Source organism: Zootoca vivipara, chromosome 6 (genome assembly GCF_963506605.1).
Source record: "Zootoca vivipara chromosome 6, rZooViv1.1, whole genome shotgun sequence".
In the NCBI taxonomy this organism is placed as follows: Eukaryota; Metazoa; Chordata; class Lepidosauria; order Squamata; family Lacertidae; genus Zootoca; species Zootoca vivipara.
The window spans coordinates 38,892,466-38,909,557 of NC_083281.1; the positions used below are offsets into that span (position 1 = coordinate 38,892,466).

At 45.4% G+C, this 17,092-nt stretch overlaps 1 protein-coding gene across 1 annotated transcript; it reads left to right on the forward strand.

Moving 5' to 3' along the window:
* Window positions 1-5,402: 5,402 nt before the first annotated feature.
* Window positions 5,403-16,791, forward strand: TMEM35B (transmembrane protein 35B). The gene is made up of 3 exons (XM_035120099.2): window positions 5,403-5,745; window positions 10,378-10,558; window positions 13,068-16,791. The coding sequence occupies exons 1-3, from the start codon at window positions 5,638-5,640 to the stop codon at window positions 13,196-13,198; spliced, it is 420 nt and encodes a 139-aa protein (XP_034975990.1). The 5' UTR covers window positions 5,403-5,637; the 3' UTR covers window positions 13,199-16,791.
* The last annotated feature ends 301 nt before the right edge of the window (window positions 16,792-17,092 follow it).

Sequence of the window (17,092 nt, forward strand, 5' to 3'; positions counted from 1 at the left end):
AAAACACTTAGATTTTTTAAAATTTAACATTTTAGAATGTGTTTTTATAATGCACTTAAAAAAATACATTGTAGACGTACCGGTATTTTTAGCTAATGTTGCCTGTGCACGTTCTGGCTTTGTGTTCATCTTTTAAATTACAAAATATCAACACAAAATTGAACAGAACTTTTCAGGCTGTGTTTCTTTATTGAATTAGTCCCACAGCATTCCCTTCATTTTTATGAAAGCACATTTTTTTGTTTTTGTTTTGGAAAAGTTACGCAAATGCCTAATAAAATGGGTTGGTTTGGCAATGTATTCTATTCCTGAGGGCAATCAAAAACACTGAGCCCCTCACGCTTTGATATTTTTGTGCAAACTGTGAGGCTCTTCTCCCACTTCCATTCACATTAGATTATTTTCTGTTAGTGCTGTGGCCATTTCTCTAGGAGGGAAGGGCTCCTGTTACAAAGCCTGTCAGCAAAATTAACCCCACACTGTTGCTCATAAATACTGCATAGAGTTCAAGTTTTGAATTATTGATCGTCAAACTTAGATCAGATGGAAACAAAGAGGAAAAAGCAGCTGGGGGTCATTCATAAATACGACTGCAGTTGCCCTCATTAAGAAGCCTAACCTGTGTGGTAGCGGTAATGAAGAGAGACTACAGTGCCAATATTGTTTTTGTGGGCACAGGGAGGGCTCCATTGATCCCATGCCTACCTACACGCTTTTCCCATCTTGGTAGTTACCAGCCTGGCAGCTGGAAGTTAATGGAGAAGTGCAGCCGACTCCTTCCTCAGGTGAGTTTTCTTCTCTTACTGCTCTTCTACCTTCTCAGAAGCCTTGAGGTATAGCTATACATTTCCATTTTATAAAATGAGGAACATTGGCTTTGCCTGCCATGTAAATGGATGGTTGTAAACCAAGAGACAAAGTTTCAAGGTAAAAAGTTGACACCAGAAATTATGATGCAACAGTATGGAAACAACTGTTGAGGACATGTCCTGGGGTTTTGGCACACTGCAGTGCCATTGAATTATAAACTTAGCTATTCAAAATAAAATGTTCTAGAACTTCATTCTCCTGGAATCTTAAGATGATCATGGAGTACTAATGAATAGTAGCTCCCTACCTCCCTACAACAAAAAAACCTCTGATGAGTCTTTGCTTTGGGAAAACTTGCAGGTAGCAGAACAGAAAACAAGTTCAGTAAGCAAAGCACCTGCCTTGTGCCCTTTAGTCCTAATTTCTCATTTGCCTGCTCCCCACAGTACTGCAGCTTCTCAAATCTAAATTTCAGAGCAATGAGTCTATGTGACATTCAGGTGGAGCAAATTCATTGCCGGTAGGGATGTCTCTGGTTCAGTACTCTGCCCCAGTTTCTGGAGGATAAGTTGTGTGAAAGGTATTTTAGAGAAGGGATAAACTGGTGGAAGACACTCAACATCCATCATTCCTAACCCTTGGCTATGCTGCCTTAGGCTGATGGAGTCCAACAGCATCAGGAGGGCACTGTTGACAATCCGTGCTTCAGAAGAACCAGTGGTCTGGCTTTGTATAAGACAGTTTTGATGGAGACCACTAATGAAAAATGCAGGGACATATATTAGCATATTTTTTAATGGCTGCTTCAGTGTTTCCATCCAAAATGTTTTTGATGATGAAAAGTGAGTGCACAGCCTTCATTATTTAATAGCTATATTTAAGTGTGATAGCTGAAACAACCCAGTCATTCCCTAAGTTGCCAGAGTTCAGGATTAAGTAATGGTTTTTAGGTTGTTAAAAATGTATTTATTGTTTATTTTGGAAAGTATCCTGCTCTTCAGCCAAAAAGGCTCCCTGTGCAGCTTACATACAGTCCCTACCTGCAGGCTGCTAATCTAAAAAAACCATGACGAGGAAAATGGGACAGGAAGGGAAGAGGAAAATAAAATTCAAAACTTGGGCACTGCTCTTATAATGATCAGCTGGCACAGCGCAGGGGTAAGAGGTACCTGGTGGAGCTGGGCCCACTGAGGCTGACTTTTGAAGGGGGACAAAGTCTGGTGTTGCTGCTTAACCTAAACTAAAATTAGCAGTGGCCAGACTTCTTGACAAGTTTGCTGTTGATCATGCCTGAAATAGGAGGGTTCACTTGGTCAATCTTTACAGAAATTGTAAAAATACAGAGCTGCAGAACTCCAATATTCCAAACTCTTCACTTCAGTGAGCTCAGACTGCACATTTCCTTGTTTTATCCTTGCACAACAGGTCCAGGCTGAGACCTAGCCTAGTGAGTGACCCAATGCCACCCACTGATCTTTGTTATCTGAGCAGGGATTTGAACCTATGTCTCCACTGTCTGGAGTGAACACACTCCTAAACCTTATATTGCCATCTTCACTGGGTCTACCTCTGAGGTCAAGACCAGGCATCAATGGAATGGCCAGACCCTCATTTTCATAAAGGTCACAAGCCACACTGCCTATGTCACTTGGCTGCCTAAATCGGTAGTCTTACTAGAATCAGAATTGTAGAGTTGGAAGGGATCCCGAGAGTCATCTAGTCCCGACTCCCTGCAATGTAGGAATCTCAACATAGAATTGTAGAGTTGCAAAGTTTCTGGGATTGGTGTACATTGCCAGTTGTTTCCAACAAGTGTTAGAAACAGATATGAAAGCTAGGCACTAAATGGCCTCTTAAACCTAGGTTATGGGCACAAAAATGGAATGTCTAGGCGCACCTTTTTAATAACAAGAATACAAAGCTGAAAAATGAAGGAACTGCAGCTAAAATATTATGTTCATTTTTCACATGGTCCGGTCCTTCCCCTGCCCACCTCCCTAATATTCTTAAGAGGGTCTATTCTCTAGTTTCCAGATAGTAGCTGGAAGTGGGGAAGCAGAAAAACAACAACCTTTCCTTCCACTCTGCAGTTTTAATCTGAAATCTTAGGTGCAGTACTGCGCCCAGAGCTCATAAACTTCTCACGCTAATGAAATTCCCTGTCACAAAATGCGCCTAGAACAATGGGAGTTTCGAACACTGCTTCCAACAATCCAAACATTGAAATTTCTTTTTAATTAACCAGAACAGGTACAAAGGCTGGAAGAATGTAAAACTGCCTTTCCTAGAGCTTCCTGCTGGACCAGTTCAGCCAAAAGGTGTTGGAGTTCTGAACAACCTCTCTTCTACTAGGAGGCCGGGCAGCTGCTTGAAGCAAAAATGCACCTACCTTCACTTTACCAGCCCTGTTCAGCTTGCTGTGAAGCCCTCTCCCTGCAAAGCTAGGTGTGATCTTCCGCCAGGATCTCGCAGGCTGGCTGCTCGCTCCACAATGCAGGACTTAATGGTCAGTGGGATGACCTGCATATCATCATCATCATCATCTAGAGCAAACTCATCTTTGCTGCCCCAGATTACAAGACAAAAGAAAGAGATCCATGTTTATGTCCCCAATGGGAAAGTGTGTCCTGATGTTGAGTCACTGGATGAAGGTTTCTTGGAAGCGATGGACAATAAACCCAAATGATCCTGGCCTACAGGATTCCAGTTCCTGAAAAACATTCAACTCCATAGCTAGCTGGGAATGGAGGGTGGGGGTTTGGAGGAATCTACGGTACTTTCTAGTGTGGTTTCAGAGTGGGTGTCAAGAGCAGGTCAGCAATAACTCACACAGTGCCAGTGAAGTTAACTATTCAAAGTAATCAGCTCAGAAGGCCAGGCCTAGTGAGCACAGTAACTCATCATAGTAGATCTTGTACTTATGGGGCAGTTGTGGGGACTGAAGGTCGCTGCCTTCCCACAGCTCTTTGCCTCCTCTGGTTCCTTCCCAAACAGGGTGAGGTTCCTTCGTCTTGCTTGTCTTTGCTCTGCACTCTTGGAATATAAAAAACATACCAGTAATAAAAAACTAGACATTTAAAAGCTTCCCGTTACAGTAATTTCTATGGCAGGGTGGTTTCTGCTTGCACTAACACAGCCCTCTCCCAGCGACGGAGGAAGCTGCTCACTCAGGCTCCTGGGGCGGGGCGCACCCTGGGGCAGGGGCAGAGTCTTCCTGGAGTCTTCCTGTCTCCTCCCACTCAGCCGCCCTACAGCTGGGGGGGAGGCAGCGGGCGGATTGTCTGGGCAGCAAAGAACCTGCGTGTGCCAAAGCCACCATGTCTCTCGTGGCTCGGGGGTGCTGCAGACTCCGTGCTGAGTGCTGCCCGGCATTTTGCCACCCCCTGAGTGCTGACACCCGGGATGGCCCGCACCCCCTTTCCTCTGCCCCTGCCCTCTCCACCCAGTCAAGCAAAAGATTATCAAAGATCAAGGACACATACCTGCAAAACTTTAGAAGAGGATTGGGTAAATTCATGGAGGAGGAGGAGGTTATTTATTGATCGCTATTAGCCATCCACAACCGCTGGCAGTAATGCTTCTGAACACCAGTTGCTGGAGACCACAAGAGGGGAGTGTGCTCATGTGCTTGGATCTAGCTCAGGGGTCAGCAACCTTTTTTAGCCGTGGGCCAGTCCACTGTCCCTCAGACCATGTGGTGGGCCGGACTATATTTTGGGGGGAATAAATGGATTCCTATGCCCCACAATTAACCCAGAGATGCATTTTAAATTGAGAAGGTGATTGGGCTGCATCCGGCCCACGGGCCTTAGGTTGCCTACCCCTGATCTAGCTTGAGGCTTCCCTGCAGGCATCTGGCTAGCCACTGTGATAACCAGATGGGCCACTGGCCTTAGCCAGCAACCTCTTACGTTCTTAGTGTCTTTTCTTCATCACCAAACCAATTATTTCCAGTGATTAGGGAAAGCCACTCTGCAGGTGCTCAGAACTTCCGTCTTTGATATTGCACCTATTCTGAGGTCAAGACCTGATTAGTCCTAAGCTTGCCACCTGCAACACGATGGCCAGTCCTTCACTGCCTGTGGAAGACCCCACCTGCAAACCCCCACATAAGTTAGTACAAAATACATTTCTAGCACAAAACCTGCATATTTGCCAAGGCATTTCAAGCAGTTGGTGACTGTTTAAGATTGCTCTGTTGTTTTACTGCCTCTTTTAATTTGGTTTTGATGAATAACAATAATTTGTGTTTATTTTGCGACGAGTTACACTGTTTGCATCCTACCATGTATAAATTAGGGGTGATATTACATATAAAATGTATATTTAAAGAGTAGAACCAGCGCAAAACTGGTTGGGACATAGTGTTCCGCTTTTACAACATTAAAATACTATCTGTAGGTGGTCTTGATTTATGATCAATTTTCTCCTTAAGCATCGTTCTTCAAAGAGAAGTCCTCAAACAGCTGAGAGCAGGCAGCAGCGACCCTCGGCTTTAAATCAAGCTCTCTGCACATGCTTAGGGACACCCTCGCCCGTTCAAAGGTGCCAGGCCCTTTTCAAGCCGCCTATTTACTTGCAGCCCTCTGCTCAGCAAAACAGCGCCCTCATCTTTCACCCAACTCTGTCGCGACTGTGTCGCGTTTGCGCCGCCGGTTCGATTCCCGGGGCCAGCGGTGGGTGGGAAAGAAGAGAACGAAAACCCCCATTTTTGGTGGCTGCGTTTCCTCCCCTCCCCGTTTCCAGTGTTTATTCCCCTCCCCCTCCCCCCGCCCCAGCTACCAGTAGCCGAAGATAGGGAAGGAGAGAGCGAGAGAAGCCAGAGCTATGGCGCTGCTCTTTTCCGCCATCCGCGTGCTTCTGGGCCTTTTCTTTTCCGTCAGCGGGGTCGTCAAGCTGACTGATCGGATTTCAGACGAAGTTTACGAGCAGCTGGTGAGCGGCGAATCGGGGTGTACTGGGGAAGAGAAAACGGTTTTGTTTTGTGTGCGTGGGGGGAAGAAGGGGAAGTGTGCAGAGGAGCCCTCCTCCGCTTTGCTTTGCAATTCGTTGCAACAGGGTGTGGGCGAAGCTGCGCAGAGGCTATTAAAAACAAAAAAACCACCCCTCTTTATTCCCCACCGGTATTAAATCGTGCAACCGATCCTTCGTGGGTGCTTGCCTCGAATAAAAGCTTATTACTCCCGAGGAAGCGCGCAGCCCACCCGCAGCACGCGTTTACTCGCAAGGAACCGCCAGTGAGTTCTGCGGAGGGGAGGGGGATCCCTCGCCAGGCTGATTCCCTGGACACGTTGCTTAAGCAGAGGTAAAACGTCGCGGGGTTTTACGGGAGGGAGGATGCTCCCTCTTCACTAAGTGCACGGATTTTCTTACGAGTATACGTGCCAGATTTGCACGGTCGCTTATACTCGGAAGTACGTCGCCTATTGGATCCATCAGGGCTTACTCCCAGGCAAGTGTGCAAAGGATCACAGCCTCAATTTGCAATCCCGTGCACTTTACTTGGGAGCAAGCCCCCTCCCACCCGTGAACAAAGTGGTGCATACTTCCGAATGCACTTGCACAGGATCAGGTTGGGCACGCAGAGTATTGCAATCCTGTTAGAGACGACAGACAGTTGCTTATCGTTTTTGCACAGTGCCCGCCCAATAATAATGCTTCTGCAACTCTTAATCCCGCCTGTCGGATTTGATATAAATGCGCGCGCGGTGTGGACGGGCTTTTAACAGTTTTGGAGCGGTCTTAGACTCCGTATTGTGTCAGAGCTAAATCTGTGATTTGGGGATTACTTGTTGGCTATTTTGCTATCGCAGAACCCCATATAATTCGAGTAGGGTTATGAATCGGTTTTTGCCCAAATCTGACATCTCCGCCCTCTCCTGGCTGCCTGCTGAAACAGTTTTTTGTTTTGGCGCGAATCGGGTTGAGGTTTGAATTTTGTGAGCCTTTTCTGTTTCACTAGTCGAGTTTGGCGGGAATTCAACAGAAAAGAAGAAAACTAGCCAGTACCTCCCCAAACCTCCCCAAGTACCGCTTGGGTAAACATGAACTTATCAAATGTTGCCTACTAATAATTGATTTAGTTGTACAATAGTGTGATTAGTCTATTTATTGAGCCTGCCATTAAAAAAACAACAATGGCCTCAGAAAGCTGAAAAGGTTGTAATGTACAATTCAGAACAACACATAATACGGAACAATATCTAAAATAGTTTCGGGTTGGATTGAAGAGTTTAATTCTGGACCTCTCTAAGCCTGTGACTTTATAGCTGCAACATTTCCCCACCCAGTGGCAGGAGGGGATTTCACCAAGTTGTCTGCATCCTTGCAGGTGGACACAAAGGCTTGACTTGCTATCTGTGCTGAATCCAAAGCAGTGGCCTTGGTGTCACCCCAAACCTAAAAGGGGAGCTAGATCACGAGGAGTGTTAATGCTGTGACCCTTCCACTTTAAGTTTGGCCTGTATTTGGGTGTACCCACTGTCATGTGTACCACTGCCTCTTTGGTCCTCTCTGAAAAAGCTTGAGCAATGAGGTGCAGCTTCATGAGAGATGGAAGGATCTGGCCATGTCGGTTCTCTCATTTCTTATTTTTGCAGTCTTAAATTCAGTTCTCTACATTTCTTCTTTTTTTAATTCTCATGAAAATTATTCATAATTTTATACAGATCTCTCCTAATAAACATATTTATGTATTCAGTTTACTAATAGGCACATTTTTGCAAATCCCTCTAATTTATAATATAATTCATTTCTGCATGTTATTTTCACTAATACAGTATAAGTGTGAATGCACACTTCTCCCTGATATGTGTCTGTTGAAAAGTTGTCTATTATGTCAGGCCTGCACAGGCAATTAAGAATGCATCCTTCCACAGTGTTTAATTAACACTGTTTTTATTTTTCTATGGCTTTATTGGATGGTTTTTGTTACTCTGGGATAGCTCAGTTGAGACTATTAATATCAGGGTTGTCGGTTCAAGTCCCATGTTTGGCAAAAGATTCCTGCATTGCAGGGGATTCTATGATACTTGTGTACCATATGATTCTATGGGGACATGCGTGTACCATTTTGTGGCTCTGTCTCTTTTTCTGCTCTTTTTGATGTGGCAGCCATTATGCCCCCCCCTGGCATCCATTTTGTGTTATGTCATGTTCCTGTGGGATTCATTTTGTGCCCATAACTTTCTCAACATGTGCCAACTAGCTCAAAATAGGTCGGTGGCCTCTTGATCTAGAGCAGTGCTTCTCGGCCTTTGGGTCTCCAGCTGTTGTTGGACTACAACTCCCACTGTCCCTGACCACTGGTCCTCTTAGTTAGGGATGACAGTAGTTGTAGTCCCAACAACTGGGGACCCACATCTGAGAAACATTGACCTAGAGCAGGCATCCCCAAACTTTGGCCCTTCAGATGTTTTGGACTACAATTCCCATCTTCCCCAACCACTGCTCCTGTTGGCTAGGGATCATGGGAGTTGTAGGCCAAAACATCTGGAGGGCCGCAGTTTGGGGATGCCTGACCTAGAGAGTAACTTGGAGGAGCCAACCACTCACTGGAAAAGGAGGGGCACTTCCTATGTGGCTCCTCTCTTCATCTGCCATTCACCCCTTTGCAGCCATCGTACTCATGGGCCCACTTCCTGTTTTTGGGGATGTTTGCACTCCCCCCCCCATTTAACTCTCCTCTTTTACACTTACCAATTAATGGATTTATTATATTTATATTTATATCCCACTTATCCTCCAAGGAGGTCTTAGGTGGGCACCTCCCCAAACCTCCCCAAGTACCGCTTGGGTAAACATGAACTTATCAAATGTTGCCTACTAATAATTGATTTAGTTGTACAATAGTGTGATTAGTCTATTTATTGAGCCTGCCATTAAAAAAACAACAATGGCCTCAGAAAGCCGAAAAGGTTGTAATGTACAATTCAGAACAACACATAATACGGAACAATATCTAAAATAGTTTCGGGTTGGATTGAAGAGTTTAATTCTGGACCTCTCTAAGCCTGTGACTTTATAGCTGCAACATTTCCCCACCCAGTGGCAGGAGGGGATTTCACCAAGTTGTCTGCATCCTTGCAGGTGGACACAAAGGCTTGACTTGCTATCTGTGCTGAATCCAAAGCAGTGGCCTTGGTGTCACCCCAAACCTAAAAGGGGAGCTAGATCACGAGGAGTGTTAATGCTGTGACCCTTCCACTTTAAGTTTGGCCTGTATTTGGGTGTACCCACTGTCATGTGTACCACTGCCTCTTTGGTCCTCTCTGAAAAAGCTTGAGCAATGAGGTGCAGCTTCATGAGAGATGGAAGGATCTGGCCATGTCGGTTCTCTCATTTCTTATTTTTGCAGTCTTAAATTCAGTTCTCTACATTTCTTCTTTTTTTAATTCTCATGAAAATTATTCATAATTTTATACAGATCTCTCCTAATAAACATATTTATGTATTCAGTTTACTAATAGGCACATTTTTGCAAATCCCTCTAATTTATAATATAATTCATTTCTGCATGTTATTTTCACTAATACAGTATAAGTGTGAATGCACACTTCTCCCTGATATGTGTCTGTTGAAAAGTTGTCTATTATGTCAGGCCTGCACAGGCAATTAAGAATGCATCCTTCTACAGTGTTTAATTAACACTGTTTTTATTTTTCTATGGCTTTATTGGATGGTTTTTGTTACTCTGGGATAGCTCAGTTGAGACTATTAATATCAGGGTTGTCGGTTCAAGTCCCATGTTTGGCAAAAGATTCCTGCATTGCAGGGGATTCTATGATACTTGTGTACCATATGATTCTATGGGGACATGCGTGTACCATTTTGTGGCTCTGTCTCTTTTTCTGCTCTTTTTGATGTGGCAGCCATTATGCCCCCCCCCTGGCATCCATTTTGTGTTATGTCATGTTCCTGTGGGATTCATTTTGTGCCCATAACTTTCTCAACATGTGCCAACTAGCTCAAAATAGGTCGGTGGCCTCTTGATCTAGAGCAGTGCTTCTCGGCCTTTGGGTCTCCAGCTGTTGTTGGACTACAACTCCCACTGTCCCTGACCACTGGTCCTCTTAGTTAGGGATGACAGTAGTTGTAGTCCCAACAACTGGGGACCCACATCTGAGAAACATTGACCTAGAGCAGGCATCCCCAAACTTTGGCCCTTCAGATGTTTTGGACTACAATTCCCATCTTCCCCAACCACTGCTCCTGTTGGCTAGGGATCATGGGAGTTGTAGGCCAAAACATCTGGAGGGCCGCAGTTTGGGGATGCCTGACCTAGAGAGTAACTTGGAGGAGCCAACCACTCACTGGAAAAGGAGGGGCACTTCCTATGTGGCTCCTCTCTTCATCTGCCATTCACCCCTTTGCAGCCATCGTACTCATGGGCCCACTTCCTGTTTTTGGGGATGTTTGCACTCCCCCCCCCATTTAACTCTCCTCTTTTACACTTACCAATTAATGGATTTATTATATTTATATTTATATCCCACTTATCCTCCAAGGAGGTCTTAGGTGGGCACCTTAAACACACTGGCGCTTTTTAAACTCTTTTCTCTATTCCAGAAATCACAATTTGTGCAGTTTGCCGATGCTTTTCCTCTGAAGGAGTTTGGCTACAAGCCAGAGCCGATCTGGTACCTGGAAACGGTGGGCTGGATAGAACTGGCGGCTGGTTTGCTCCTGGCCTTTGGGCCTCAGCTGCTGCAGGAAATCAGCAATTTTGTGCTCACGATTGTCATGATAGGTAAGAGCTATGCAGAGGTTGGTTGTTTCCCCTCTGCAAAGTAGAGGGGGTCTGCTGGAATGTAGGAAGCTGCCTTATACAGAGTCAGACCAATGGCCCATCTAGCTCAGTATTTCCTGCACTGACTGGCAGCCACTCTCCAGAGTTCAGGCAGGAGTCTTTTCCCAGTGCTCCCTGGACATCCCAGGGACTGAACCTGGGACCTTTTGTGCGCAAAGCAGATGCTCTGCCACTGAAGTACAACTGTTCTTCATGAGCTGAAGTCTGGCTGAAGGTCCTAGTTCTTGAGTGTTTCTGATCTCAACTACAGATGAGGCTGTATTGGGGCTGCAAGCAACAGGAATGGGGAACCTGTGACCCTATGGATGCTGTTGGACTGCAACTCCCATTGGCCATGCTGGCTGGGGTTAATGGGCTTTGGAGTCTGCCACCAACATCTGGAGGGCCTAAGCATTATTCTCTGGCTTTAGTAAAAACAGATCTCAGTTCAGCAGGTTGAACTGTGTTACAGAAGCACAGAAGTCTGCATTTTTCTCACATAGCTTCAAAACCAAAGAAATCCCCCTTATTACTTGAGTTTGAGCTCTGTCCTACCTCATAAAATTGTTTCTAAGGTATTCAGTTGATTGATCTTGCTTGGGAAACGGTGCTGCCTCAGTGCAGAGATGCTTGCTTTTCGTCTGCTCAACCTGTATTTTTTTTTTAAAGAAATACATTTTGCTCTCCTCACAAGGAAACTGGCCTGTAATGTAGCTCTTAAGTTCCCATTATTTACATGTTGATGTTTTATTTGGTTACAAATAGTAAACGTGACTCTGTTAAAACCTGCCCAACTTCTGCGCATGACAAAGTGTGAGTCTGTTTGTGCATGTTCCAGTAGGGGGCACCAGAAGCTATTTAGTTATCCATGTTGCTTGCTAATTAAGCCACTGCTTTGCAAAAGTTCCTCACATCAACTGGGAAGTTCTGTTTTTATTCAAAACCCTGACCTTAATTAATGCTACACACGATCGTCTTCATGATGAGACCAGCTGCCTGGAACCTTTTTAAAAATTATTATTACAGATGTACCATTTTTCTAGTTTTGGGTAATTGACTACTGATATAATCACTCCTGGCTCCCTTAAAGCTGCATTTGGATTTTATCAGGCCCCTGAGTTCCTCTGGGTAAAACTGACCGGAGGAGCAGGAGATCTAGTCAGAGGGTGGTGGTGGTGAAGGGATAGCTGGACAGCAACTGGGTGAAGCTGTTTTGTATATCAGGACTGGCAAACAGGCTGATGCTGCTCAGAAGGATACCTTTTTCCTCTACACATCAGCATCATTGTGTGTATGATGTTTTGCAGAGTTTCATGTGCCTGAAAAAGCAGCGTCCTGATCCAGGGAATAAACAGCCTTAACACCACAATCCTATGCATATTTGCATATAAGTCCCAGGGAAGGTTTAATAGGCTTACTTCCAATTAAGTGTGCATAGACTTAGGAGCTGAAGGTACTTCTAAAGTTTTCTAAAGCAGAAAAAGTAGGATCCCTGCTTTATAAGGGATGTCAGGAGACTGCATTATCTAGCTGTCTTCAATATTTTTTCTAAAAAACTGCTTCTACAGTGGGTCTCTCTTTACTCTTGTTGATTTATTTTTATGCATCTTAATTTTTGGTTGAAATTTGGCATGATGAAGAGAGAGAGAGATGTCTAGGCCATAGCTGCCAGGTCTCCTGTTTTTTGTGGGAAACCCCCGTATTTTAAACTGGCAGCCCGGAGTGGAAAAAAATCCCGTAAATCCCCCGGATTTCCTACCTGCCAGGGAGGCTCCATTTTGGGTGCTGTCACTGCCCGATTTCCGGTGCCCATACATGGGTAGCGTGGCACTGGAAGTCGCTTCTACGCATGTCTGGATATGCATAGAAGCGACTTCCGATGCTGCTTTGCCCATGCCTGGGCACTGAAAATCGGGCAGAGCGGCACCGGAAGTTGCTTCTACACATGTCCAGACATGCATAGAAGCAACGTCCGGTGCTGCGCTACCCATGCCCGGGCACCGGAAATTGGGCGGTGCCGGCACCAGAAGTTGCTTCTACGCATGTACAGACATGCGCAGAAGCGACTTCCGGTGCCACGTCGTTGCTGATCTCGCATTTTTCAGCAGGAGACTTGGCAGCTATGGCCTAGGCAGGAGGTATTCCTGCCATGGCAGACTAAGTGATTTCACAGAGTTCTCTCTAGCAAATTTTACAGGGAAGCTATGTAAGCCCTTAGTCCCTTCATGCACCTATCTGGCAAAACATGAATGGGTTTCACTGCAATAATGTCCCATTAGATTAATGGATCTAAGTTTATGATGCCCATTAATTTCAGGGGGTCTACTCCCAAGTATCACTAACATGTACAAAAACAGGTGCAAGTCGAGGCTAGAGATTGCCGTGGGGTGGAGAGTCGTTTGGGCAATGAATCTCCTGGTCTTTTTGCAATTAATTTTTTAAAAATATTTTCCTCTTTGTCTCTTTGCAGGTGCCATCTACAGCCTCTTGGTTTTGAAGGAGCCCATTGCCATGTGTGCCCCGGCCACTATCTCCCTGGGTCTTCTGCTTCTCCTCAATATCCGGGGAAGAGGGAGACCCACCAAGTCAAAGTTTGAGTGAGGGGCTATCGAACTGGAGAGGACAGAAGGGGAGAGTTTGGAAATGGCAGCAAATCTCTTGTTGGCCCTTTTTTGTCTGTGTGCTTTCTACCCCTCCTCCCCTTGCTCGGTCCTTTTTAACTTGGTATAAACTGGGTCCTGTGGGTGTATGATCCAGGGGGTATTTGTGACCTTGAAATCACCATAGATCAGGGGGAGGAAGCCCCCTTTCAGCCCAGGGGCCACATTCCCTCCTGGGTGCCTTTCTGAGGGCCACATGCCAGCGGTGAGCAAGGGACCACAGGCAAAAACGGGCACAGCAACAAATGAAGTTTTTACCTTTGCACTGCAGGTTAATTTCTACACGCACTCGCAATCCCTTCTTTACCCTCCATCCAGACAAGCCAGAGACAATTGTCAGAGTTAAGGGACATATTTCAATCAGGCAAAAATGGGTGTGAAGCAGAGCCAATGAGGGCTGGGCTGGGCTGGGGGCACAACCAGCAGAGTCCTAAGAGCCAGATAGAGATGCATAGGGGCGGGGAACCAGTGTGGTGTAGTGGTTAAGAGCGATAGGCTTGTAATCTGGGGAACCGGGTTCGCGTCTCCGCTCCTCCACATGCAGCTGCTGGGTGACCTTGGGCTAGTCACACTTCTTTGCAGTCTCTCAGCCTCACTCACCTCACAGAGTGTTTGTTGTGGGGGAGGAAGGGAAAGGAGAATGTTAGCCGCTCCTTCAGGTAGTGATAAAGCGGTATATCAAATCCAAACCCCTCCTCTTCTTCCTGCTGTAAATCGATGGCAGCTAGACTTTGGGTCTTTATCAGTTTCCTGTTCACCAGTGTTCTTTCCCATCTTAGGCCTGGCGTAAGTGCTAAATTAGCCAGGTGCTGCCTTAATCTATGAATTTCATAGCTTGGGGAAGTGGAGGAAGGAAATGGAGGGGTGTGTGTGAAATAAGTTTTGGGTAATCCTTGGGAGAAAATAGAAGCACACTTTAAAAAGAAAAATTACCTGGCACAGGACAGTCCCTTTTGTGGCCCAGGGCAAACCATTTCTGTGGGGTTCATTGAGTGGCACTGAAGGATTTTGTTGGCTACTATGTGAGAGAAGCAGCTGCCCCTACCACTGATCTGTGCTCTGTCCACTAAGATACAGCTGCTTTCCTTTAAAAATCAAATCATTGGTCCGTCTATCTCAGTATTGTCTACACTGACTTGCAGTGGCTTTCAAGGATTTCAGGCAGGGCATTCCCAGCCAGGAATTGAACCTGGGACCTTCCTGCATCCCAGGCAGAGCCGCAGTCTTTCCCCCAGTATTTGCCTGTTGGGAGAGTTTCTCAGCAAGCCTGCCTCTGGAAAGGGTGACAAATACTTTCCTGCACTTATATACTCTTTGGCATTCACAATGAATGTGGGGTGGGGAGGAAGTTCGCCAGAAAAGGAAAAGCTCTCTCCCTGCTGTGGACCTGTTAAGGTCCCACCATCTCCCCTCTCCACCTGAGATGGCCACCAGAGGCTCTTATGCAGGAGATCTTTCCCTCAGGGCAGGAATACGGGGACCAGCTGAGGCTCTCCAGCTGCAATCCCCTTCACCCCAGTCCCTTTGCCATGCTGGCTGGGGCTGATGGGAGTTGAAGGCTAGAAGACACCTGTAGTGTCACAGGTTCCCGCCCCTGTTCTAGAGATCAGGCATGAAATGAGCAGAGGTTGGACTTTTACTGTGGTTGCTTTCTGATTATCAAAGTCCTTTACTAGACAGGTGCACCAGGCACTGTTACCTAAGAACCAGCCAAAGTCCATCTTGTTTCAGTCATTATATATTTTCTGGTGCTGGCTTTACTGATCCGTTTTGACAATGTTTTTCTGTTCCTTTTGACTCCTCTTGGTGATTAAAGTGTTGACTGATTTTTAAAACGTTTCAATTTTTTCTTTGTTTCGAGGGATGCCATCAGAGGTTCTGATAGCCAGTGTTAGAGGAAGGGGGCAGAGTCTTTATAAAAGTAAATAAATAAAACAGCCGGTTCTCAGCAGGCAAGATAAAAACACATCACGAATCTTGTCTGGCCTGAGAAAGAGCATCACCCTAACGTTGTGCTTTACTCTAGGAACTTAACAAGAGCTGAGCTGGGGGTGGAGGGAAGGCTGAAGAGGAGACACACCTGCCCCCAGTGAAGCTGGGCAGACGAGATGGAAATGGATCAAATGAATGTTTCCCCACTGCTTTATCTCCATGCCAGGAAAGCCATTGCCTATTCACGTCCTCTGTGTTAAACTCTATATGTTAAAGGCACAGGCACTGAGCCAGTTCAAAACATTGGCAGCCCTTCAAATAGGAGTCCAAAGTGAAGGTAGTCATGGAGTCCAAATAAGAGACCCTTGCTACCTCTTTTATCCAAGTGGTCTGTGGGTGGGCTGGGCAGGTCATCCCAACAGTTGGGCTGTGCGGGAAGCACACCAAATCATTTTGGATAAGCAGCTGGCATTTTTGTTTGCTCGCTTGCTTTGAAGCAGCAAAGGGTGAGTGACGCAGTTGTGCTTTGTTCGCAAACGTGCCCAATTCCTTAAAAAGAAGAAGGAGCCTGTCTGTCTCACCATGGCAGTGAGAGGCAGGTACCCTGCACTTGCCCTCAGGCAGCTTTCTTCTGAAAAAGGTCACACACTGTGAGACTGAGCTTCAGGCACCAACCTCTCGAGCTGGTCCTGCTTCCATGTAGGATAAAATTGATATTTTTAACGTGTGCAACAGGTGTGATGGGCTCCTCCAGAGATGAGGCCAATTTGCACGTTCCTCTGTTGCTGGGTGACAAAGCAAGGCTCTTGGCAGAGGCCTTTCTTGCCTTGTCTAGATTTCCCTGCTATTTCTCAAGGAGGCCTACTTTGTTCTGCTTTTGATAGGGAAACTTGACAGTCTAAGAGAGCTTTCTTACGGATTTCTGACAAACCTGTTTTAGCCTCCCCCCCCCCTTGAGGAGAAAGCCACAAAGCCAAATCCCACATTCCAGTGCCGGTCTAGTCCTTTTTGCCTATAGAAGGAATACAAATATATAATATCAGGACTGATCTTAGAATAATTCATTTGTGAAGTGTGGAAAGTTAATATTTTCATTGCAAAAATGCATATGCTTGGTAAAACTGCATATGAACATATATATTAGGAGAAATTCTCACTGAAATATTGGTGAATTTTCATGAGATCTATATCTACCTACATACCCACTCACCTACCATCTATCTGCAGCAGAAATGTGGAGAACTGAATTTAAATTTGGAAAAATGAGAAATGGAGAGAGCCGTGTTTGATATATGCCTCTCCCCCATTACACACACCAGCAGTTTTGTGTGTGTGTATTGCTGGAAATGATTGTTACTGTGGGTGAAGGAAGAAGAATACCCCTTTTCCTTCTCTCTGCTCTTCCTTAGTGCATTCCTAGGCTCCTTCAGTCCTCTCCAGAACATCCTGATTTGCTAGCACAAAGCTCACATGGTTGGGGAATGTTTACATGCCTTCCTGTTAATCTTTTGCTTATCTCACACTTCCCAATACATTTCCCTTTCACTTCTTAGCTGCAAAAAGTCCAGTTAAAAAATAATAAACAGTTTGATTGGTTACTAGGGGAATGGGTGGTGGGGTGGGTTTTAATTCACTAAAGTTCTTGGTTTGGAACCCTGCAAAAGAGTGGCAGTCTGGAGGCCTGCTCAGAGTGGTTTTGCTGTTTGAAAAGTATAAAATTCCTTTTTCTCTGTAGTTTTCTTCCTGTACTCTTATACAGAAATCAAGATGAGGAAGTAAAAGAAACCAGAATGATTGTTACTGCTATTCATTAATTATAAACGGCTTACATGCTAAAATGGCTTCTAAGTGTTTTATAAAAAATGATTTATAAAATTCATACATAATTAAAATACACTGTAAA

Excerpts from the sequence above, each read along its gene's own strand:
- TMEM35B (XM_035120099.2), top strand. The coding sequence starts at position 5,638 with ATGGCGCTGCTCTTTTCCGCCATCCGCGTGCTTCTGGGCCTTTTCTTT. Across the intron at positions 5,746-10,377 it reads ACGAAGTTTACGAGCAGCTG|AAATCACAATTTGTGCAGTT; the intron begins GTGAGCGGCGAA and ends TCTCTATTCCAG. Across the intron at positions 10,559-13,067 it reads GCTCACGATTGTCATGATAG|GTGCCATCTACAGCCTCTTG; the intron begins GTAAGAGCTATG and ends GTCTCTTTGCAG.